Source organism: Caretta caretta, chromosome 26 (assembly GCF_965140235.1).
Source record: "Caretta caretta isolate rCarCar2 chromosome 26, rCarCar1.hap1, whole genome shotgun sequence".
NCBI classification, from domain to species: domain Eukaryota; kingdom Metazoa; phylum Chordata; order Testudines; family Cheloniidae; genus Caretta; species Caretta caretta.
The window spans coordinates 14,820,565-14,845,495 of NC_134231.1; the positions used below are offsets into that span (position 1 = coordinate 14,820,565).

The window sequence follows — 24,931 nt, forward strand, 5'->3', positions numbered from 1 at the left end:
CCTGGGAAAGGAGGAAGCTGGCGCCTGTGGTTCCCAGCATTCTGTTCGCTTTTTTGACGGCCACTGCACATTGCGTGGATGTTTTCAGAGAACTCTCCACAGTGACTCCAAGATCTCTTTCTTGAGTGGTAACCGGTAATTTAGCCCTCATCTTAGTATGAATAGGCATGGAATTCCCCAGCCCAGCCCCCTTTTAAAGCCAGCCACAGTGTCTGACTCCATCTGCTCCCCCGGTTGTGAATTCCACTGCCCGGCTGTGTGAAGGACTGTTCTTTTATTTGTTCTACATTTACCAGCTCATCCTTCCCCCCAGGTCCTGATCTACGTCACAAGAACATCGCCTACTTTTTTCAGAGAAAGTGCAGGAGACACCATGGCACTTAGGGGCCATCAATCATTTTAGAGCCTGAAGACGGTCTGTGCAGAGTTTAAGACACCAGCTTTGCCCCACTGGAGACCTGGTTTTGAATCTGTCATGGATCAACAGGGGAACGCAATGTTGTGCTATCATGCTAGCCCACCTCACCAGCTAACTAACAGCTTGGCCTGCGTGAGCTCCTTTCTTCAAGAAAAGCCGGAGGCTGGACTAGCATGGCGTGCTGCTAGTCAGGACTGAGGCGCATTGGGAGGAAGGGGAGGATAATTTGGAAAGGCAGGCACTGCTGCAGATTTAGCTTGAGGTGTGTTGGCAGAGCTGCATGTGGGAAGCCCAGGAGTGCACTAGCAGGGTGCTGTGGGTTGGGATTGAGGGGCATTGGCAGAACAATGTGTTCTGTTTGCTAAAGGTCTAGAGTTTTCTTTAATGACCTGAGCGTTCCTTTATCTTCTTTTGTAAACTCTGGTTCTGAAATCCCGAAAGATGGACAACAAAACTCCCAATCAGAAAGTCCCTCCGAGATGCAGGGCAGACTTTTCACATTTGTTGTTAGCCGTATTTTTTAAAAAAGTCACATCCCAAAAGAGAATCAGAAATGGTTTAAACACTTTGAAAAACCCACAGACACACTGGCTGAATTAATGCTCTCTTTTACAATACTGTTTTACTGTTTAAAAAAATAAGGTATTTGTTTTATTATTTATACATGAAGTGTTTCGTTTGACTTATGTTCAGCTTATGATCCATTTTCTGTGCCCAGAAAGAAAAACCCTTTTGCGCAGCTGGGCCCTGATTCATGAACGCGCATAGGCACATGCATGCACCCAACTAATGTCAGTAATACTGGAGCACATTTATGGCCCCAATCCAGGAAACCACCTAAGCTTAAATCCATGCCTACTCAGTCCAGCAATTAAGGCGCGCTTAACTTAAGCATGTGCTTAACTGCAGTCTTGAACAGGGGTGTTTTCCTGAATTGGGGCCTACGCGCTGTGCTGAACTGGGATGGGCATTAGCACGTGTGTCTGCTTTCCCCAGGGCCTGATCCGGAGCCCCCTGAGGTTGACGGGAATGCACCCATTGACTGTACCCCGTCCTGGTTTGGCCCCTGGACCAGCAGTCCACAGAAACACAACATGACGTGAGAGGCCTGGGTGAATAGGAAAGGAGCCCAGAAAGGAATGGGATCCTTCAAGACGGCAGAATTCAAATGGACGGGCAAGACTCCAGTTACAACTACATTTCAGCTGCCTGAGTTTTCAGGTTGGCCTTTCTCTGGAACCACAGGTTCCTGTGACCCAAGCCTCGGCCTCCATGAACACCAAGCCTCCCAGCAAGGGGGTTTCTGAGGACATGACCAAGAGCTCTGGTTTAGTTAGTTGTTATGTCTGCAGCATGAGAAAGCTTGGAGTGAACAGGACAATGGAGACAGAGAGAGCTCATGTCCAGGAGGTGCACCACAGCCCCCACCACTGTCCACTGGGGACAGAGCCTGGTACTGATTTCAATACGACCTGAAGTTTATTTGAGGTCAAATGTCAGAGAAAACCCAGGCCAAAAGTGGGTACACCCCAGAATACAGGCCCACAGCGGTACAGCCAAGAAACCAGGGCAGGTACAGCCGAGGACCCAGGCCCAGGTCGGGTATAGCCAAGGACCCAGGCCCAGGGCGGGTACAGCTGAAAACACAGGGTGAGTACTGCCAAGAACCCAGGGTGGGTTCAGCCAAAAACCCAGGCTCGGGGCATGTACAACCGAGAAGTCAGAGCAGGTACAGCCGAGGACCCAGACTCAGGGCAGGAACAGCTAAGAACCCAGGCCCAAGGTGGGTACAGCTGAGAACCCAGGGTGGGTACAGCCGAGACCTTTGGCCCAAGGTTGAATACAGCTGAGAACACAGGGCAGGTACAACTGAGAATCCAGGCCCAAGGCGGGTACAGCCGAGGACCCAGGCGCAGGGCCGGTAAAGCCAAGAACCCAGGCCAATGGTGGGTACAGCTGAGAACACAGGCCCAGGACAGGTACATCTGAGGACCCAGGCCTGTAGCGGGTGCAGCCGACAATGCAGGCCCAGGGCGGGTACAGCCGAGGACCCCGGCCCAGGGCGGGTACAGCCGAGGACCCAGAGCCATGACGGGAACAGCCAAGGACCCAGAGCCATGACGGGAACAGCCGAGAACGCAGGTCCAGGGCGGGTACAGCCGAGGACCCCGGCCCAGGGCGGGTACAGCCGAGGACCCCGGCCCAGGGCGGGTACAGCCGAGGACCCCGGCCCGTGGCAGAGCAGCCAAGAGGAGAATCCCCGGCTGGTTTGTGCCTGCTGTGCAGTCAGGTAAGGAGGTGACCCCAGGGGAGTGGAAAGTCCCAGCGCACTCATGGAAATTCCACTCCAAGGGCTAAATTTAGCTCCAATCTTTTCTGCCCTCCAGGCCTCCTTACATCGTAGATTCGGCTCCCATTCCCCAGCCAGAGCTCATATGACATCAGCTCCCCAGGCAGCAAATGCCCTGCGTCAGCTCTGCTTCACTCCAGTTTTATGCTTGGGTAAACCTGTTGAAATCAATGCAGTTACAGCAAAGTGAATCTGCTCTCGCAGAGAGGGGAAGCAGGGCCCCTCAGTGGATTTCCAAGCACTCTGCAGGCAGCAACACTCTAAGCCTCACATGCCCATTTGAAGCACTGTTCTGCTATTTTACAGATGGGGAAACCGAGGCACTGGAAAGGAAGCAACTCAGCCAAGATCCACACAGCTAGTGGAACCCAGAGTCAACGTACAGCTGCCCTGCAAACACCACCGTGCAGCAGGAGGCTCAGAGCCTGGGTTTACAGGCTCAAACTCGTGGGGCTAACGTAAGAACAATGCCAGGTGCCCCAGAGGGAATGAACAGAACAGGGAATCATCAAGTGATCCATCCCCTGTCGCCCATTCCCAGCTTCTGGCAAACAGAGGCTAGGGACACCAACCCTGCCCATCCTGGCTAATAGCCATTGGTGGACCTGTCCCCCGTGAAGTTATCTAGTTCTTTTTTGAACTCTGTTATAGTCTTGGCATTCACAACCTCCTCTGGCAGGCAGTTCCACAGGTTGACTGTGCATTGGGTGAAGAAGACTTCCTTATGTTTGTTTTAAACTTGCTCCCTCTTAATTTCATTTGGGGACCCCTAGTTCTTGTGTTATGAGAAGGAGTAAATAACACTTCCTTATTTACTTTCTCCACACCAGTCATTTTTGTTGCACTTTTCTGTACCTTTTCCAATTCCAATATATCGTTTTTGAGGTGGGGCAACCACATCTGCACACAGTATTCCAGACGTGGGCGTAGCATGGATTTATAGAGAGGCAACATGATATTTTTTCTTTTATTATCTGTCCCTTTCCTAATGAGTCCCAACATTCTGTATACATTTTTGACGGCCGCTGCACAGTGAGTGGATGTTTTCAGAGAACTCTCCACAAGGACTCCAAGATCTCTTTCTTGAGTGGTAACAGCTAATTTAGACCCCATCATTTTGTATGAATAGTTGGGATTATGTTTTCCAATGTGTATTACTTTGCATTTATCAACATTGAATTTCATCTGCCATTTTGTTGCCCAGTCACCCAGTTTTGTGAGATCCCTTTTGTAGCTCTTCGCAGTCTGCTTTGGACTTAACTATCTTGAGTAGTTTTGTATCATCTGCAAATTTTGCCACCTCACTGTTTACCCCTTTTTCCAGATCATTTATGAATATGTTGAATAGGACTGGTCCCAGTACAGACCCCTGGGGGACACCACTGTTTACCTCTCTCCGTTCTGAAAACTGACCATTTAGTCCTACCCTTTGTTTCCTATCTTTTAACCAGTTACTGAAATGAGAAGACCTTCCCTCTTATCCCATGACAGCTCACTTTGCTTAAGAGCCTTTGGTGAGGGACCTGGTCAAAGGATTTCTGACATTCTAAGTACACTATATCCACTAGATCCCCCTTGTCCACATGCTTGTTGATCCCCTCAAAGAATTCTAGTAGATTGGTGAGGCATGATTTCCCTTTACAAACACCATGTTGGCTCTTCCCCCTCGAATCGTGTTCAGTTACGTGTCTGATAATTCTGTTCTTTACTATGGTTTCAACCTGCTTGCCCAGTGCTGAAGTTAGGCTTACTGGCCTGTAATTGCTGGGATCTCCTCTGGAGCCCTTTTTAACACGAGCTGTGTAAACATTCCCACTCAGGCTGGCGCTTGGGGTCTGACACCTCCCTCCGGCCAGGTTTCAGAGCCCAAGCAGTAACCTCTACCCTGCTATTTTCAGCCCCCTAGTGTGAGTCCCAGTCCGTAGACCCAGGCTCTAAGACTTGTTGCCGCTGGGTTTTTTGCAGTGTAGCTGTACCCTCAATTCCCAGCCCTTGGTCTTAAACACTATCTATCCCCCACCCCTTTCCAGAGAAGTGAGGTGAAAGCTGGCTAGCCAGGGCCCCAGGCATGGCGAGCAGGGTGTGTTTGAAGTTCCACCCCCATTTCCTACAGACATTGCTGGAGAGCACCCTGTCATTTGGCCGCTCACAAGGTAGGGCTGTGGGCACTGGAGGGGGCCCTGTTGCGTGTGTGGGCTTTTGAGGGAGGGGGGTGATACAGGGGAACTATTTGAGCATGCGCCAAAATCCCAAGGCAGCAATGAGATGGAATGAGAGGAATTCGGGTATTGTGAGCTGTGCATCAAGGAGTCCCGGGGGTCTCCTGGGAGCTGGAATTGGAAAAGCCAGACCAGTCCGTTCCATCCTCCTGCGGATGGGACATGGATTGACATCACAATGGGGATGTGCCCAGATCCTGTGCAAACTCTGGCTGAGATCCGAAAGCAGGCCTGCACGGACTTTACAAGGCCAAAGAATAGTTTGCACCTAAATTCAGAGATTTTAAGGTGAGAAGGGACTGCTGTGAGCATCTAGTGAGTCTGCTTGTCCGCCTGCATACCACAGGCCAGAGATCTTCCCCCAGGGGCAGCAGGTTTGTATAATTTTTGGTGGTGCACAGAACGGGTCCAAGTCCCGCCCCCGCCCTGACACCTGCCTAAGGCTCTGGGTGGGAGTTTGGGTGCTGGGTGCGGGCTCTGGACTGGGGCAGGGTTGTAGGAGGGAGTGCAGGGTGTGGGCTCTGGGTGGGAATTGAGGTATGGGCTCTGGCTAGGGCAGGGGGTTGGGGTGTAGGAGGGGGTAAGATGTGTGGCGCTTACCGCGGCCAGCTCCCGAAAGTGACCTGCATACCCCTCTGGTAGTGGCTCCTAGGCAGGGGTTGCCGGGGGGGGGGAGGGTGTCTCTGCACCCTGCTGCCCACAGGCACCGCCCCCGTTGCTCCCGTTGGCCATAGTTCCAATGGCAGAGTCGGCACTTGGGGTGGGGGCAGTGCGTGGAGACCCCCCCCCGCCCCAGGGGCCGCAGGGACATGCCAGCTGCTTCCGGGAGTGGGGCGCTGTGCGGAGCGAAGGCGGGCAGGAAGCCGCTTTAGCCCCGCTGCGCTGCCGGCGGTGGCGGCAGGGGCCTTGGGGCCCTTTTAAATCACCCAGGGGCCACAGGCGGGGCCAGGGAACACTCTGGGGAAGGTGCATGGGGGCGGCAGGCGGGGCCAGGGGGAGACCCGGCCCCAAACATTGCTGGAGCCTGGCCCCTGGTTCCTGAATATTCCTGGAGCCCGGGCACCACTGGCCCATATAACTCGCCGCCCCTGCGTCCCTGCACATGGTTTGCTTGCAACCAGCTTACCAAGCGATCCAGATCGCTCTGTATCGGTGACTGTCCTCGGCGTTATTTACCACTCCCCCAGATCTGATGTCACCTGCACTGACATTATTACACCTTCCTCCCAAGGATCCCAAAGCATGTTACAAGCATGAATGAGTCCTCAGGTGAGGCCGGTCAGCACTGTGACCAACATATTGCAGACAAGGAAACTGAGGCACAGGGAGGGGACGAGACTTGCCCATGGTCACATGGTGAGGAAATGCTAGTGTTGGAAATAGAATCCAGGGCTCCTGATCTGTCCGCGGGAGTCCAGACGCACCGTCGCTGCTGCTCTGCTCATCCGCTAGCATGCCCTTCCAGCGCTGGGAACGGAAGTCTCTGAGCTCCCTGCTCTAGCCGCAGCCCGAGCTCAGGGACTCTCTGTTTTGTTGGCAAGAGCTGGAGACAATAATGCCACCCAGTGCAGAACTCAGAACAGCGTCATGCCCTTCCCTGTGCCTCTGAGCTGGCTAGTCCCAGAGCCCTGCGTCCAGGCCTCTTCAGGTCTCCCCTCACAGGGGGCTTTGTCTCCTCCCAAGAGTCTGTTACTTGTTTGGGATCTTAGATGGCGCTTTCCACGGTAATTTAACCCAAATTGCGGCACTTTGCCTGCACTGAGCTTTGTCTGGGGCCGGACCTACAGGTCTTGGGCTAAGCCACAATCTTTGGGGCTACTCATAGCCTTTGGCACCCCCTGGGCTCCCTGAGCTGGGCACTGGCAGAGGGAGGGGGGGTGCATGGGCTATGAGGGCAGCTCTGGCGTGGTGGAGGGCACTGTCCCAGGATGGGGGAACCCCCCTCCCTCCACACTGTCCTTGGTGAGAGAACCCCCCACCCCTCTGTACAGTCTGGAGGGGGGGGCTGGTACCGATGCTCTGGGGTCCCCTTCACAGAGGCCTGCCCAGTGTGTACTGGCAGGAGTTGGGGCTCGCAGCGGGGCTTGGCAGGACCTCGAGGCTAAGGGGCTGGGGCTGCTTTGCCCGGAGTCTCAGCCCTGCCAGGCTTGCGTTGCAGGGGTCCTTGTACATGTAAGGCAAAGCTTCGGGTCCATAGGTGGGGCCGGTCAGGCTGTTGAAGTTCTCCAGGGCCGGGACCCCGGGCATGGAGGCTGCTGCCACCCCCGGGAACATGGCCTGTGGGGAGAAGGAACTGAGATTCACAGCACTGAAGAGCTGGAAGCCTTTGCTGGGGAGGGGGCTGGCCTGGAAGCCCTTGGGGGCCCAGCTGTGGTTGGAGTGGCTGTTGTAGAGGTCTTCATACGGGCCCCTGGGCAGACCGTTCAGCTGGGGGCCAAGGCCCCCCTTGCACAGCCCAGGCTGCAGGTGCCGCTCCTTCTTCCGCCACTTGGCTCTGCGGTTCTTAAACCAGACCTTGAACGAGAGCGAGAGAATGGGGAGGGGAGAAAAGCCTGCTTTGAGCTCAGTATCACAGCAGCCCGCATTGCAGCTGATCTGCCTGCCTCCCACTTCTCAGCAGCTTGTGCCGTCCCTGCTTCAGCTACCAGAGACTCATGGGCACCCCCAGCTGGGGGCTGTGTGGTGGGGCTCAGCCCAGCTGCGAGCAGGTGAGCGCACATCCCCCAAAGCACCCCCCTTCCCCAGTTGGCAGAGGGGCCAGGGACTGAATGACCCCTGCAGGCTGAATCCCCGTCCCAGCCCTCTCCGGTACAAGCATGGGGCTTGCCTGGGCATTGCAGACATGGTCCCTGCTCGGTGAATAAGGCTCTAGGGATGCCAAGCTGGCATCTTTGCAGCACCACGTGGCCCCATCCAACCTGCCACCAACTTCCTGAGCTCACACCAGCTCTGAATCTGGCCCAAACAGCAGTCCTAGTCGCCCTGGCACCTGGAATGACCCTGGCAGTTTTGTCTCCCTCCGTGACGAATTCCTGTGCCCCAGTACGTGGGTCTGTCCCGAACCCAAAGACTCACTCAGCCCCTGTGATTAGCTTTTGCCAGTCTCTGCCAGTGCAAGCCCTCCAAGCTGCACATAGGGCAGGGAAAGCCCAGGCTCTGTGGCACCAGATGCGCTGTGGCAGCATCAAAGGGCTGACCCTGCATTCCACTCGAGCCCCAGGAGACGTGGATAGGAATTGCTTCTTGACTGGACGGGAGTTGCTGAGAGCCGTCCTCCTCCCACCGTTACCAGGCCTGTACGGCAAAAAGTTCCTGGCCCTGCCATCGGCACTTGAAACATACTGGCACCACGTGCATTGCATGCTTCTGTAGTGGAGGACCTGCCAGAGGACAATGGTCTACTACTGCTACCAGCTAATGGAGCGGCTCCTTCGGCTGATGCGTGGAATTCTGTGCTGCAGCGCTCTGCTGGAGGCTCTCGCACAAACCCCACTCCCCCGAAGGCCCCGCTCTGTAAAGGCTACAGGTGGAGGGGAAGGCAGACCACAGGCTGAGCCACCGCAGCTCATCAGGCCTGGGTCCCACTCCAGTGGAGACTGCCCCCTACTGGAGTGTCTGAGGAGGCTCCTGCTTACCCGGATCCTGGATTCCGCCAGGTTGGTCCAGCCTGCGATCTCCTCCCTGGTGCTCAGGTCTGGGTAGCGGTTGCGCTGGAAGGTGGCCTCCAGCTCCTGCAGCTGCTGGCTGGTGAAGTGAGTCCTTTGCCTTCGCAGCTTCTTCTTGCCCAGGTTCAGCTCCTCTTTGCCACCGGAGCCGGACGACTTCGACCGTGAGTTCTCCCCATTCTTTGCTGCAGAGAGCCGGGGTGGGGGGTCAGCGGGAGAACCACCATGTGGGCCAGCCCAAAGCTAAACACAGGAGGCTCTGCAGCATGCGCCAAGGAGCCAGGGGTGCTGTCACAGACCCCAGGTCCCTGGGAATGGGGGACGTGTCATGCATCCCTGGGTTCCATTGGCACATACAGCGTCCTTCTCGGCCATGACTCATAGACTCATAGACATTAAGGTCAGAAGGGACCATTATGATCACCTAGTCTAACCTCCTGCACAACGCAGGACACAGAATCTCACCCACCCACTCCTGCGATAAACCTCTCACCTATGTCTGAGCTATTGAAGCCCTCAAATCGTGGTTTAAAGACTTCAAGGTGCAGAGAATCCTCCAGCAAGTGACCCGTGCCCCATGCTACGGAGGAAGGCGAAAACCCCCCAGGGCCTCCTCCAATCTGCCCTGGAGGAAAATTCCTTCCGACCCCTGAGCTGAACCCTGAGCATATGGGCAAGATTCACCAACCAGATACCCAGGGAAGAATTCTCTGTAGTAACTCAGAGTCCACCCCATCTAACATCCCATCACAGCAGGGGTCACTCAGGCCAGTACAGGCTTCGGAGAAGAGAGGGGGCTTGTGATTATGGAATGAGTCTAAGAGCTGGGTTGTGTCCCCAGCTCTGCCACGGCCTCACTGTGACCCCTCCTCTCTTCTCCTGGACTCCCTTAGCAGGGCCTGAGAGCGAGCGTCCCAGCCTTCTCCTGGGTCAACCTCCCTCTCCCAGAGGCAGGGGTAGGCACACATACGCACACCCCGGAAAGAAGTTATAGCCAGGTCTGTCAATTAATCGCCGTTAACTCGAGCGATAAACGCAAAACAAATTAACTAGATTGAAAACATAGTCACGATTAATTGCAGTTTTCATTGCACTGTTAAACAATAATAGGACACCAATTGAAATGGATTAGAAATACTTTGGATGCTGTTCTACATTTTCAGAGATATTGATTTCAGTTATAACACAGGATGCAACGTGTACAGCGCTCACTTTACATTCATTATAAATATTTGCCCAGTAAAAAAAGATACAGTATTTTTCAATTCACCTCATGCACGTACTGTCGTGCAATCTCTTTATCGTGAACCTGCAACTTACAAATGTAGAATTATTATCTTTTCACAAAACTGCGGTCAAAAACAAAACAACTTAAAACTTTAGAGCCTTCAAGTCCACTCAGTCCTACTTCTTGTTCAGCCAATCGCTCAGACAAACTAGTTTGTTTACAATTACGGGAGATAATGCTGCCCGCTTCTTCTTTACAATGTCACCTGAAAGTCAGAACAAGCCTTCGCATGGCATTGTAGTAACTCTTGTTGCAAGGTATTTACGAGCCAGATAGGCTAAACATTCGTATGCCCTGTCGTGCTTCGACCTCTGTTCCAGAGGACATGCATCCCTGCTGAATTGGAATTGGTGTTTCTATTATTGTTTAGCAGCGCAATTAAAACTGTGATTAACCATGACTATTTTTTTAAGTTTGCAATTACTTGGGATTCCTTTTTCAACCCATGTGACAGCCCTAGTTGTAACCACAACCCCATGGCTGGCTCTCTCACGCACAGAGGACACAGGGCAGGAGGGCTTGAAAGCCAGCAGCTTTGAAATCAGGCACTTCGGGGATGGGGGCGAGGGAAGAATTGTATCAAAAAGAAGATTGAGAGGTGACTTGATTACAGTGTATATGTACATGGGGGGAAACACCAGGCACTGAAGGGCTCTTTCTTCGAGCCGAGAAAGGCAGAGCAAGACCCAGTGGGTGGAAGCTGAAGCCAGACACATTCCAATTAGAAAAGGCACCAATGGTTAATAGTGAGGGGGACTGAACTCCAGTTCTTGATGGAAGCCCGGCTGCCTTTCTGCAAGATGCTTCAGTCAAACACATGTCTTTGGGCTGAGTGCAGGGGTACCAGGGCAACGTTCTCTGGCCTGTGCTATAGGGGATTAGACTGGATGATTTAATGGTCCCTTTGTAGCAAGCCTCACCCTGATCAGAGTGCTGTCCTGGGGAGAGAGACGGCCAGTGAGGGCAGCTCGAGCTGAGGAGGGGGCTCGGAATCCCCCCGAAGCTGTTGAAGACGGAGAAGGATCAAGCTGCTGAGCTAGTGGATGAAGCAGAGTGTGGTTTGGAGGTGAGGTGATCAAATAAAAGATGAGCAGGAGACTAGAGTAGGGCATGGGAAGTGAGAAGGAGGAAAGAAGGAAAACAGGAAAGGTTTCAGGTCAGGAGAAGCAGAAGAAAGCAGACCTGGGCATGTGAACAGACACGGTTAGAGAAAGGAAGTAGAGGGAAATAAAATCTACAGACGCACCAGAGAGTGTATCTAGGAAAAAACCTGAAATTGGTGAAAAAGGAAATTGATCAAAAAGCTGTTAGGTATAAACAGGTCCTAAAAACAGTAAAAGAGACGCCCACCCACAGAGGACCTACGTCCGTGAACAGGGAGAATGACCGTTTGAACAGCTATTGACAGACCAAAGGTGCCTAGTGTACAAACGAGGGGCCACTAGATGACAAAGTCCTGCTCATGGATGAACTCGGTGCAAAGAGGTACAACCCCAGGAACCTCGAATCTAAGGAACACGTCAAGGCGAAGAGAAGCAAAGAGCAGGACTGTAAGAGTTGCGCTGGACCTACGGCCAAGGAGATGAAAAGTTGATTCTTCTCTGAAGTGATACAATCTATTTTGTTGAGTAATCTCTTGTTCTTGCTAGTAACAGTGTGTTTGGTACTAGTTGCTCAGTGTGTACCTGCTCACAAAGGTTAATGAATTGTGGATCTAGCTTTGCAGGGACTTGGGCTTTCTCCAGCTCTCGACCTACAGGCTTCCCCACATGCTCCACAGACGGATCATTTCCTTCCTCCAGGATGAGGGTGGTTTGAAGCCATTCATTGGCCCTTCTCTGGCTGAGGGACGGTGCAGGTGAGCCGGGGGTCCTGCAGGCAGGATGCCCACGTGTGCAGAGGCTCCTAGTGAAGTGGAATGCTCACCTGTGTTCTACGGTTCAACCACTGGGTGGCAATGGGTGTAAAACGCCCCATTTAAATGAACCTCAGACATGTCTGGCAGAGCATTAAAGGATCCTACGATGAACACAGGTGGTGTGTCGAAGCAAGCTCTGAGGCCAGTCCATATCTGGTACAGGACTATGACATGGTGTCAGGAGTAAACTAAGAACAGAAATAGCAGGAAAACAGCAACAAAGTTTGCAAACAGAAGGAACAAAGCAACAAAGGGTGCAGGATCTCACCAGCATGCCTTCAATGCCCCCAAGAGCATCAGCTTTGACAAACCTTCAGAAAGGACAGACTGGAAACAATATTTTGCAAGATTTAGCATTGCTATTCAGCTCCACAAAGAAACTGGATATAGAAGCATCATCTTTAATTTATGCTATGGGGAAGCAGGCAGAGCCTATCTTTAAGTGCTTTGACTTTACTGAAGACCGTCACAAAGATGACTGTGAAAGGGTTCTGGCTATATTTGATGCATAATTTATACCTCAGATAAATGGGCTTTGTGAAAGAGCAGGTTTTCACCAGAGAATTCAAGAATGAGGGGGAAATGTTGAATGTTTTATAAGAGCATACATTGGCTGAAAACTGTGATTCTGGGAATGCAAAACATGAAAATATTGGTGACAGGCTGGGCATTGGGTTAACAGATAAAAACCTTTCACAGCAGTTACAGTTGAAGAGAGATTTAACCCTACACACAGCTATACAGGTAGCAAAGCAGCCAGAATTAGTCAAACAGAACAAAGGGCAGGAGCAAATTGAAAAATCTGAAACTATCTGAGAAGCTACAAACAGACACTTGAATGTTAAAAGTCAAGATCATAAAACCTCTGAGGCAAGGAGGGAGAACTCCCAGGCTAAGAGGGACCAATTCCAGTCTACATGCACAAGGTGTGGAAAAAGTCATATCCCAAGAGACAATGCATGTCCAGTCAGAAGCAAACAGTGTAATAAACACGTGAAACATGGACATTTTGTAGTTGTGTGCTGCGTGAAAGCAGTCAGAGAGTTGACTCATATTACAGACAATCAAGAGCCATTATTTCTGGGATTTGTCACTGGTGATGACATAGAGCCTGCCTGGAGAGTGAAATTGAATATTGATGGCAAGACTATTGACTTTAAAACTGATTCAGGAGCTGATATCACAGTCATCTCAATCCCTCCCAGAGCTGAAGTCACCTGACACAGCCCTGGCTAGCCCTGGAGGGATTCTGAATTGCATGGGCCAGTTCATCACAGAAACAACCTACAAAGCTATGCATTCAGAGTGTATGTGATCAAAGGACCATAGACCAACAGCCTTCAGAGCATGGACACCAGGATGGGTCTACTGAGAAAGGTGGAAGAACTTGACAGAGGATTTCAAGGTATTGGACTTTTGAAAGGAGATCCAGTACAAGTCAACTTAAGAGGCAAGGCTGTACTTTGCGGTGTACAGATGCCTCTACCAGAGAGAGACTTTGGAAGAGCCAAGCTGCAGATTCATGCAGAGAATCAAAAGGCTCTTATGACGAACACAGGTGGGGTGTAGAAGCAAGCTCTGTAGCCAGTCCGCATCTGGTACACTTAGGGAGGCCGGATTTTCTCGTGAGAGCAGGGTCCTGGGAATCAGGATTGTAGGCCCACCTCAGCAGGCTGTGACTCAGAATTCCTGGGTTCTGTGTGCAGTTCTGCTGCTGCCTCACTCTGTGACCTCAGGCATGTCCCAGCCCGCCTCTGTGCCTCAGTTTCCCCAGTTGTGAAATGGCTGATAATAATCCAGCAAAGCAGAGGGCTTGGATTGTCTGTGGCTTTCTTTGTGGGATTTGTTACTCTCCTATCCCAAGTCTGGGGCTCAAATGATCCTCAAAGCAAACATGGCAGAGCTTCCCCCTGCAGAAAGGTGTCCCCCTCCCAGGAGCCTAGGTATGCTCTCAATTTAGCCCAAGTTGAGGGGCTAGCAAACTACAGGGAATCTTTCAGCCCAGCCAGGACAGGGGTGGAACCCTAATGATGCCTCTACCTCCCAGGCCAGTGTGGAATGAACCTATCTGTGGGCAGCTGGGAGGGATTGAGTGCTTTGGGATCCCCAGATGAGAGGGCTGGGACAGAGATGGGCACAGCGCTACTTGAAGTGTCCACCCAGCCCCTGCTGGTGGCCCCTTGGCCATGTCTCAGGGCAAACGGGTTGTCTTCTCTTCTACCAGCCTTGCCGTCATCAGGTGCAACCCTGCTGGCTCCAGAGTGGTCACACTCAATCTCACCAAGCTGGGTCTCAGCACAGGGCTGTGTTGGGCTCCCCTCTCCATGGCTCCTTTCACTGGGCACAACGCCCACGGGCAGCACTATTCTCCTGCACCTCTTGCAGCTGCTGCCATCTCCTGGCCTGGCTCTGCAGTGCTCAGGCCATGTCCCTGAGCCCGCACTGGGTGGTGGGTGGCAAGAGCAGGGAGGAGTGGGAAGCCAGGGCAGCTAGCACAGAGGAACCCACTGCAGTAGGGAGGAGGCCATGTTAGCTTGACACCTATGCCTTGATCAGCTAGAAAGTGGATCTCCCACCACCATCAGGGCAGGTGAGAGCACTGGTACTTGGCATTGCAAAGAGCAGCATCTTTGCTAGGCTTGTTCAGAGGAGCGACCCTACAGAATTTGCTCGCCTGTGTCCAAGGGGCTGCCGTAGGGCTTATCAGCAGCAGGAGGCCTAGCCAGATATCCTCAGGGAGAGGTACAGTGAGGGGCAGGGCCCAAGAGAAAGGAGAAGAAAAGGGGCGGGGGGCATTGTCCTGTTGGCATCATTCTGTTTGTTGGCTTGTGTCACGGAGTCCCTGGGCGATGCTCTGGAACTGCTCCCCATGAAGCCAGTCAGGACTCTGGGGCAGTCGCCTTTCTGTGAGCAGCCTGTCTTCAGGACACGCAGCTCACCCAGCTTCCACCTTCCTGGGTCTGACCTCGGAGCATTCAGCCTCCTCTGCCCCTCCGTGCGCTTCCCACAGCGAGTCCGCTCAGGCGGGGCTCCTGGGGAAGCCAGAGGGTCCTGCACCCCAACTTCGCAGTCAGACGTGACTCTCAGCCAGCCAGTAAAACAGAAGGTTTATTAGACGACAGGAACATGGTCTAAAACAGAGCTTGCAGGTGCAGAGAACGGGACCCCTCAGCTGGGTCCATTTGGGGGGCAGTGAGCCAGACAACCACGTCTGCACTTCACTCCATGTCCCAGCCAGCCCCAAACTGAAACTCCCCCCAGCCCCTCCTCCTCTGGGCTTTGTTCCTTTCCCGGGCCAGGTGGTCACCTGATTCCTTTGTTCTCCAACCCTTCAGCTCTCACCTTGCAGGGGGGGGGAAGGGCCCAGGCCATCAGTTGCCAGGAAACAGGGTGTCGGCCATTCTCTGTGTCCAGACTCCTGCACACACCTGCCCTCTAGGGCTCTGCAATGATCATACCCCACCATCATACCCCTTACCCCACCCCCTAGAGACTTAAGAACTGCCTAGGGGAAACTGAGGCACCCCCACACTATTCAGAGGAAACATTAAGAACAGTCCCACTTCGTCACATCTCTCCCCCCTTCGAGATCGAACTGAGCGGGGTCACTTTAGCCGGTGACCTGGGGAAGTTCGAAGCCACCAACGTTCCCATGGATGCCCCAGCATCTCTCCCATTCCTTAGTAGGAGTTACACCAGGCCCTTCCAGTTTCACGCCCTCCCTTAGGTCAGGGGTGGTCGATAGCACTCGCAGGCCGCATGTGGGAAGGTTTATGCAGCCCATGCCCTTTGGCCACCCCAAGAATGTCTCCCCATTGACCATCACCTTCTGCTCCCACTGGAGGTCCGGGGGGCCTGGCCCCAGGAAACTCCACACAGACATATAGGTTGGGGTCAGGAGTGGGAGCCTGTCCACATCCCCAACCATCTGGCTGACGGAGTCTATGGCCTTGGGACCCAGCAAGGGAGCTAGACACCAGGGCTTCTCCGCAGGGTCCCCTTGGTTCAAATCTCCAGCCTGCTCAAAAGCAGTGAGGTGGGCATCCACACCCCCCCCTCCTTAACCAGGGGCAGCAATTTAGTCTCGAGGTTCCCTGCGGAACTGGCCCCCCGGGATCTATCCCCACTCACCCCGGGGAGGTCCCCTAGGCCTCTCCGCCCCACCACCGCCAGTTCATGCTGCTGCTGCTTCTGCAGCTCTTTCTCGGGCTCTCGCTGTCTCCCACGGTCCTCTTGCTCTCTCGGACTCAGCTCCAATCCCGTCCGTCTCGATCCCCCGATGGGGAACCCGATCGTGAAGACCCTCGTCTGGTCGGGGACAGGAGTCTTGGTGATGCCTGGCTCCCGCTTCAGCTGCTCCCAGATCCTGCTATAGCCCCAGTTGGGGTCAGGAATCTGTTCCTTAGAGCGGTCATCCTCCTCCAGCTGCACGATTAACTCTGCTTTGGTGAACTTTCCAACGCTCAACCCTGACTTTCTGCACAGGGTTACAATGTCCTTCTTAAGGAGACGGTGACAGGCCATCACTCCGCTCCTCCCAAGTTGTTGTGGACTCACAGGCCCGTGTGTTCTCAGCTCCCCACGGTTTCCAGGGAAAACCCCTAGTGTGCCAGCCCTTCTCGAGGTCACCACCTCTTTGCCAGGGTCGAGCTGCAGACTCCTCCGCCCCTTGGACTGCTCGCTGCAATCCCCAGGGGAACCCTGTTACTGCACAGTTCTTCTCGCTGGTCACACACTCCCAGGAGTTAACCGCCCCCCGAAACCGCTCCTCTCTGAGCCTTCAGCAGGCCTGGTCCTCGGCAATCCCCCTTCGTGTTACTGCTCCCCAGTCACTTACTGCAGGAAGCACCATCCACGGGGTGCAGTACATCCCACCACTGCCACCAGTTGTCACGGAGTCCCTGGGCGATGCTCTGGAACTGCTCCCCATGAAGTCAGTCAGGATTCTGGGGTAGTCGCCTTTCTGTGAGCAGCCTGTCTTCAGGACACGCAGCTCACACAGCTTCCACCTTCCTGGGTCTGACCTCGGAGCATTCAGCCTCCTCTGCCCCTCCGTGCGCTTCCCCCCAGCGAGTCCGCTCAGGCGGGGCTCCTGGGGAAGCCAGAGGGTCCTGCACCCCAACTTCGCAGTCAGACGTGACTCTCAGCCAGCCAGTAAAACAGAAGGTTTATTAGACGACAGGAACATGGTCTAAAACAGAGCTTGCAGGTGCAGAGAACGGGACCCCTCAGCTGGGTCCATTTGGGGGGCAGTGAGCCAGACAACCATGTCTGCACTTCACTCCATGTCCCAGCCAGCCCCAAACTGAAACTCCCCCCAGCCCCTCCTCCTCTGGGCTTTGTTCCTTTCCCGGGCCAGGTGGTCACCTGATTCCTTTGTTCTCCAACCCTTCAGCTCTCACCTTGCAGGGGGGGGGGGGAAGGGCCCAGGCCATCAGTTGCCAGGAAACAGGGTGTCGGCCATTCTCTGTGTCCAGACTCCTGCACACACCTGCCCTCTAGGGCTCTGCAATGATCATACACCCTTACCCCACCCCCTAGAGACTTAAGAACTGCCTAGGGGAAACTGAGGCACCCCCACACTATTCAGAGGAAACATTAAGAACAGTCCCACTTCGTCACAGCTTGTCCCAAGGGACTTGCGTGGGGAGTTTCTAACAATTAGTGTTACTGGTCCCAGTTCGGAAACACTTACTCCAGCCAACCAATCGCTGACTCCAGGAGAGGATTCTACACAAAGGGAGATGTCAGGATTTGGCCCATTAGCAATACAATCTCTGTTAATACCCGAGCGACTCCAGCTGGCTCTGCGTTCCATTTCTAGGGCGTGAGCCTGCTCGCTCTTACCACCAAGGAGGACACATGCTACCACCGGTAACCCCCACAGGCTCCCAGTTTGTGTAACAGTCTCTGGGAAGATCTACCAGGATCGGGCAGTGCCCCAAGGACCTCTGGATGCCAATGGGCACAGGAGTACATAGGGGGACAAGTATCAGGGGGTAGCCATCTTAGTCTGTATCCACTAAAACAACATGGGTAAAAAACCACTTCTTCAGATGCAAAGCTTATGCCCAAATAAATCTGTTGGTCTTTAAGGTGCCACTGGACTCCTCGTTGTTTTAATTGGGGGACAGGGATCCCTAGGTTCACCAAAAGAATGTCATGTAAGGTATCTACGGAAAGCCTGTGTCACTCTGGTCATCATAACCACTGCAGGATGTATTTACGGATATTGTGTAAGGAGTTATAGATATACCCAAATATTGTGTACTTAAGGTCTGTGACTAGCGACTAGAAAGGTGTAAAGCGGGTTTTCTGTCAGGCAAGAAATGTTTCTCTATCTGTCTGTTCACATGTAAATCGGTGCAGTGTGGCTCAGAACTGGCCTCCTTTGGCAGTCACCGCTGGGGCTAATGAAGGGTTGTGCAATTTGCGAAGAGAGGAGATTTACAGGAAAAAGTGACCCAGCAGAGGAGAGCCCTATTGAGAAGGACAATGAACATTTGGGGGTATCACTAGAGGGCATGGAGGTACACCCCCCTTCCTTCCATCTGGGAGGATAAGCTGCCAGCGGGCTTGGTTTTATGAAGGGGGGATCTCAGCCACAGTGGTTGAAAATGCTGGGGAAAGGACTTGGGGTAAACTATCTTGTAGGAGTCAGGGGAATGTCTTGTTAGTTAAGATTAGGCCCTGGAAAGCATGTGATGATTTTGTGTTATATGTTTCCCACATTCTTACTCACAACCGCTTGAACCTCTGCTCTTTGCGAATACATTTATTTGTGGTTTCACTGCGCCCGGCGCTCCGGGCTCTGTGGTGAGTAGCGTTGGGGCCCTGAGCTGAGTCTCGCAGGCTGGGGCGTGCTGTTCCTTCGGGAAGAGCGGAGCTGAGCGTTCTGTAGCGGCTCAGGGCCTGGGCACTTTGGAGGGGAGCTCGGGGGACTCGGGGTTTGTCGTCTGCCTCCTGCTAGCTGTACAGAGAGCGCGAGGCCGGGGAGGCTGTTCTTGTGTGGCCGGAGGCTGGTGGGGGCAGGTGCTGACCCACAGCAGGCAAAACCTGACGTCCGCTCACAGCCTGTGAGGAGACTCCGGTTAGGAGTGAGCTGCTATCTGCAGCACCAAAGCAAAAGGGCCAGACGACAACGCCAGCTTGGAAATGGATTGTGATGCTTAAATATGAGGTGGTGTCATAGGCACACATAGACGACACCCTCCTACACGACACATATATACCATGTCCCTGTATGTTATCTGGGAGTGCCCCCAAGGCTCAATCATAAAATTGCATTCCTCAATCAGAGTCCCAGACCTAACATTCCCAGGCCCACCATAAGGAGCTAAAAACAATTAGAAAATAAACTCTGTCCACCAGTCGTACGAGGGAATGTGCGGACTAGGACAGATGGGGCATGAACGTGTGAATGGTAAAGTACGGCGACCACATCATAGAATCGTAGAATCTCAGGGTTGGAAGGGACCTCAGGAGGTCATCTAGCCCCACCCCCTGCTCAAAGCAGGACTGATCCCCAACTAAATCATCCCAGCCAGGGCTTTGTCAAGCCTGACCTTAAAAACCTCTAAGGAAGGAGATTCTACCACCTCCCTGTGCTTCACCATCATAGTGAAAAAGTTTTTCCTAATATCCAACCTAAACCTCCCCCACTGCAACTTGAGACCATTACTCCTTGTTCTGTCATCTGCTACCACTGAGAACAGTCTAGATCCATCCTCTTTGGAACCCCCTTTCAGGTAGTTGAAAGCAGCTATCAAATCCCACCTCATTCTTCTCTTCTGAAGACTAAACATTCCCAGTTCCCTCAGCCTCTCCTCATAAGTCATGTGTTCCAGTCCCCTAATCATTTTTGTTGCCCTCCGCTGGACGCTTTCCAATTTTTCCACATCCTTCTTGTAGTGTGGGGCCCAAAACTGGACACAGTTCTCCAGATGAGGCTTCACCAATGTCGAATAGAGGGGAACGATCACGTCCCTCGATCTGCTGGCAATGCCCCTACGTATACATCCCAAAATGCCATTGGCCTTCTTGGCAACAAGGGCACACTGTTGACTCATATCCAGCTTCTCGTCCACTGTAACCCTTAGGTCTTTTTCTGCAGAACTGCTGCCTAGCCATTCGGTCCCTAGTCTGTAGCGGTGCATGGGATTCTTCTGTCCTAAGTGCAGGACTCTGCACTTGTCCTTGTTGAACCTCATAAGATTTCTTTTGGCCCAATCCTCTAATTTGTCTAGGGCCCTCTGTATCCTATCCCTACCCTCCAGCATATCTACCACTCCTCCCAGTTTAGTGTCATCTGCAAACTTACTGAGGGTACAATCCACACCATCCTCCAGATCATTTATGAAGATATTGAACAAAACCAGCCTGAGGACCGGCCCTTGGGGCACTCCACTTGATATCGGCTGCCAACTAGACATGGAGCCATTGATCACTACCCATTGAGCCCGACAATCTAGCCAACTTTCTATCCACCTTATAGTCCATTCATCCAGCCCATACTTCTTTAACTTGCTGACAAGAATACTGTGGGAGACTGTGTCAAAAGCTTTGCTAAAGTCAAGGAACAACATGTCCACCGCTTTCCCCTCATCCACAGAGCCAGTTATCTCGTCATAGAAGGCAATTAGATTAGTTAGGTATGACTTGCCCTTGGTGAATCCATGCTGACTGTTCCTGATCACTTTCCTCTCCTCTAAGTGCTTCAGAATTGATTCCTTGAGGACCTGCTCCATGATTTTTCCAGGGACTGAGGTGAGGCTGACTGGCCTGTAGTTCCCAGGATCCTCCTCCTTCCCTTTTTTAAAGATGGGCACTATATTAGCCTTTTTCCAGTTGTCCGGGACCTCCCCCGATCGCCATGAGTTTTCAAAGATAATGGCCAATGGCTCTGCAGTCACATCCGCCAACTCTTTTAGCACTCTTGAATGCAGTGCATCTGGCCCCATGGACTTGTGCTCGTCCAGCTTTTCTAAATAGTCCCGAACCACTTCTTTCTCCTCAGAGGGCTGGTCACCTCCTCTCCATGCTCTGCTGCCCACTGCAGTAGTCTGGGAGCTGACCTTGTTCGTGAAGACAGAGGCAAAAAAAGCATTGAGTACATTAGCTTTTCCCACATCCTCTGTCACTAGGTTGCCTCCCTCATTCAGTAAGGGGCCCACACTTTCCTTGACTTTCTTCTTGTTGCTAACATACCTGAAGAAACCCTTCTTGTTACTCTTAACATCTCTTGCTAGCTGCAACTCCAGGTGTGATTTGGCCTTCCTGATTTCACTCCTGCATGCCCGAGCAATATTTTTATACTCATCCCTGGTCATTTGTCCAATCTTCCACTTCTTGTAAGCTGCTTTTTAGTGTTTAAGATCAGCAAGGATTTCACTGTGAAGCCAAGCTGGTCACCTGCCATATTTACTGTTCTTTCTACACATCGGGATGGTTTGTCCCTGTAACCTCAATAAGGATTCTTTAAAATACAGCCAGCTCTCCTGGACTCCTTTCCCCCTCATGTTATTCTCCCAGGGGATCCTGCCCATCAGTTCCCGGAGGGAGTCAAAGTCTGCTTTTCTGAAGTCCAGGGTCCGTATTCTGCTGCTCTCCTTTCTTCCCTGTGTCAGGATCCTGAAGGCAAGCACAGGGCTGGTATTGCAAACACACCCACGTTCCTGAGACGCGCTAGGCACAGGACACGCATGCAGACACACTCCAGAAGGGTGGTACCACAACACCCCGAGTGGTGTAAACACACTCCCTGAAGATGACACAAGGACACGCTGACCCCCCTGCTTAAAGACAAAATCAGGATGACAGCGTGAGCGATGGAGATGTTCTGATCAGTCCAACATGTACAGGGTAAAGGGTGGTAACCGACCATGTCAGGGGGGCAACACGTAACTTGTTGGTGTCAGAGTATAGAAAGGGTTCTCAGAGGGAGTCTTTGGCCAGCCTGGCGGGGAAGGGAAAGTCCCGCCATTCACTGAGCTGTGTCCATTGCAACCAGCATACATGTGTAAGTGTAACTGCAGACATTGAGCTGGGGAGCTAAGACCGTGCTTCGTCAGCAATAAACCTGGCCGGGTGCCTTCCCTACAAAACCAAGCCTTGGGTCTTATTGGTCAGTGCGTTTGGAGCCTGCTATCTGGCCAGGGCCAGTGCCGAACGCAGAGAGAACACACACATGCGGCCAACAACTAACAACAGTGAGGTGCCCCACAACCCTGGGCACCCCGGGAAGCATCACACCAGCCCTGACCCTGGGAGGAGTGGAGCCCTTTTATCTGCATGCTGTCTGCTTGGGTTGCGATGGACTTAGGGGGACTGTTGTTTAAACTAGAATGAAAACATCCCAGCAGCCGCTAAGGGAACTTCCGGCTTATGCAGCACACCTGCCTTCGGGGAGGGCCCCCGAAGGAAAAACCTGCCTTTTCCAGACCTCGCCTTGAAAGGAAAAGTAAAAAATGTACAGAGATCGGGGCCTTAGGGTGAACTTCCCAAGGAGTTTGTGTTCTGCTATTTCTCTGTTCCAACTATTACTAACCATTAGGACTGCTGGTTATGTGTCTTCTGCAAAAAAGGCAAAAGAAAGACATTTTTTTTTCCAAATATGTTCCTAGATTTTTTTAAAATTCTCCAAACGAAAATGTTCCACAACGGATGTCCTTTCGAAAAGGGACTCGTTTTCAGCCAAATATAAATGTTGAAGGAAAACGTTTAAGCCGCTCTAATAATAAGGCCTGGCTTTCCCCGGGGAGCGACATTAACCAACACAAGGTCCCGGTGCCTCTTCTCCCAAACGACTCCAGCCTGAGACCTGCTCAGCGTGGCCGGCCTCTTCACAGCCCATCACAGCAGCACCCACATGGGGGATTCATGCTGAACCCACAGCCCCTGGGATCAAAGGCAAAGTGCGGCCGGGGGGGAGCCTTTGCCATTCTGCTTCCATTACACTTTGAAGCCTGGGCTGAGGTTTTAAAGGAGGCGTGGTGCCAAACTGCCTTTGAATGACAAGGGGCCCTGGGTGCCTAAAGCCCACAGGCCTGGTGCTTGTACCAAATTGACAGTTTCCATTAGGGATGGGATTTTATAGCGCTGTAGGTACCAGTGCAGCTCCTGATGTGGGCACAATTATCCCGGCCTATGGTGCCGTCCCCCACCCTCAGTGCAGAGGAACCAGTCTCCCGGCATAGCCCCCTGCTAAGAGTGTGCACGAGGAGTTGTCTATCATCACAGCTGTACAGCACAGACCTAACGGCCCCATTGAAACAGCCTCAGGGGCCGGAGCCTCAGCTGGTGTAAATGGAGCGATGCTGATTTCCACTCTGGCCCAAGCCGCGCAGTGAACCTGCAGTTTCACAGGTTTCCTTTGCTCCCTTGCCTGCCTCGTCTGCATTAAATGAAACCCGGAGGGGTCGGGCTTCTCTTGGAGTGGGGTTGGGGCTTTCCAGGCCAAGGGAAGGCAGCAGGAGCTCGGCAGTGCAAACCAAGCACTCCACGTTACCGGCCCAGCCAGGAGCGTGCTGGTGACTTGACCTCCCTGCGGGACGGGGTGGGGACAAGCACTCTGTGCACGGAAACACGGACGGCTCCTGTCGATGTATCACGTCTTATCATTGCACCGCACGGCTCCCCCAGCCCGGAGAGAGCACCCCTCATCCCCAGGGGTTCAGTCCCAGTCACTGCCAGGAGCTCTCTCCCCAGCCCCAGTCCCCACAGCCCTGAGCACGTCCCGTGGCTTTCCCTGTGCTCCTTACCTCCACGCTCAGTGCTGGGGAGCCCCGCTGAGGGCAGCCCAGGGGCGCTCCCACCCGCGCTCTGCAGCAGCGCCGACATGCTCCCCAGTCCTGGGCACTGCCCTCCCGGAAAGCCCAATGTTTGGGAGAGGAATCCGGTGGGCCGGCTGCCGGTCCCGGAGGGCCTCAGGCGCTGAGCTGATGTGCCGGGGGGAGGAGATTAGCCGTCGACTGACATGGCACGGGTGGTGTGAGCCATCCACAGGGATCCCTCCACACCCGCCAGTTATCTGACAGACAGAGAGCGGCCCCTCTCCGGGGAATAAATAAACCGAGTGCCGCCAGCCGCTGGCCGGAGGGATCGGGTTCCCTGACCCCACTCGCCCCCCAATGCCACGTGCGGCTTCTTAGAAGCTATCCGGCTCCCTGTGGCCTGGCAATTTAGCCTGAGCGCCCCCCTGCTTCCCCATTGATTTCCCTTTCCCAGGCGAGCTGGAGTGCCAGGAAAGGAGGCAGGATGGGGAGGTGTGTCGGGTGTCAGGGACAGCTGAGGGCGAGCTAACCAGGTGCCAATCAGGGAGGGTCTTGGCATGCTGGGGAAGTGGGACATGAGGACGGACGAGGGGACAGCAGCTGGGAGTCGGCGGCTGACTCCTTGCCAGTGCTCAGCCCTTTGGTGCGACGGGGCAGAAACTCACCCACAAGGGGAACGTCCCCTGCCTTCACTGCTGGTGTGGCAGCCAGGGGCGCACCACGGAGCACCCTCAAATCCCTCTGGCTGCAGTGAGAGCGGAGCGTGTCCAGCCCTGGGCAGGATCAGGCCCCTCGTCTGGCCTGTGCTGGTGTTGCTCCAGCCAGGAGTCAGGTTCGCTCCCTCCACCATCTACCTGCTGTGCTGACAGACTGGCTAGTCGGCTGCTGGAGAGCACCTTGGTTCGTTATTTCATTACGAAATACACTCCGGAGACCAAATGCCCCGTGTCAGCCAGGTTTCTGACTCTGTTCTGTACGATCCCAGTCCCCGAAGAGCACTGGCCCGCAGTGACGTTCCATTCACCTTCGGCAGAAGGTGGCTCCCCCAAGCGCCACCTTGAAAGCCAGCCTTTTATGCCCTCCCTGTTCACCCGGAAAAGGCCCCAGGTCCGTCGTTTGAAATGGAACGTAGTTCATCACCTTTGTACCTTGTCTGTTTCTAGTACTGGGGGGCACCCCTTTCTCTCTGGTTCTGAACCCAGCACCCATTTAGGTCGTGACGCCCCCTTCCCTGTGTTCTGAGACAGGCATGACAGGGACTAAGGGGCATGCAGGCCTCGCCTCGGTTTCTGAGGACAGCTG

General features: G+C 53.5%; 1 protein-coding gene and 1 long non-coding RNA gene across 2 annotated transcripts; one reads left to right on the forward strand and one right to left on the reverse strand.

Annotated features, from left to right (window-relative positions):
- On the forward strand, positions 1 to 3,507 carry LOC142070148 (uncharacterized). The gene is made up of 3 exons (XR_012666124.1): positions 1 to 680; positions 1,415 to 2,068; positions 3,075 to 3,507. It is a non-coding gene; the product is annotated as an uncharacterized LOC142070148 (long non-coding RNA).
- A 214-nt stretch (positions 3,508 to 3,721) lies between these two features.
- LOC125626283 (pituitary homeobox 3-like) lies at positions 3,722 to 23,696 on the reverse strand. Its single transcript, XM_048829041.2, has 3 exons — positions 23,618 to 23,696; positions 8,623 to 8,837; positions 3,722 to 7,501 (listed from the first exon to the last, which is right to left on the reverse strand). Exons 1-3 carry the CDS (start codon positions 23,694 to 23,696, stop codon positions 7,019 to 7,021), a joined length of 777 nt encoding a protein of 258 aa, XP_048684998.2. The 3' UTR covers positions 3,722 to 7,018.
- Positions 23,697 to 24,931: the final 1,235 nt, after the last annotated feature.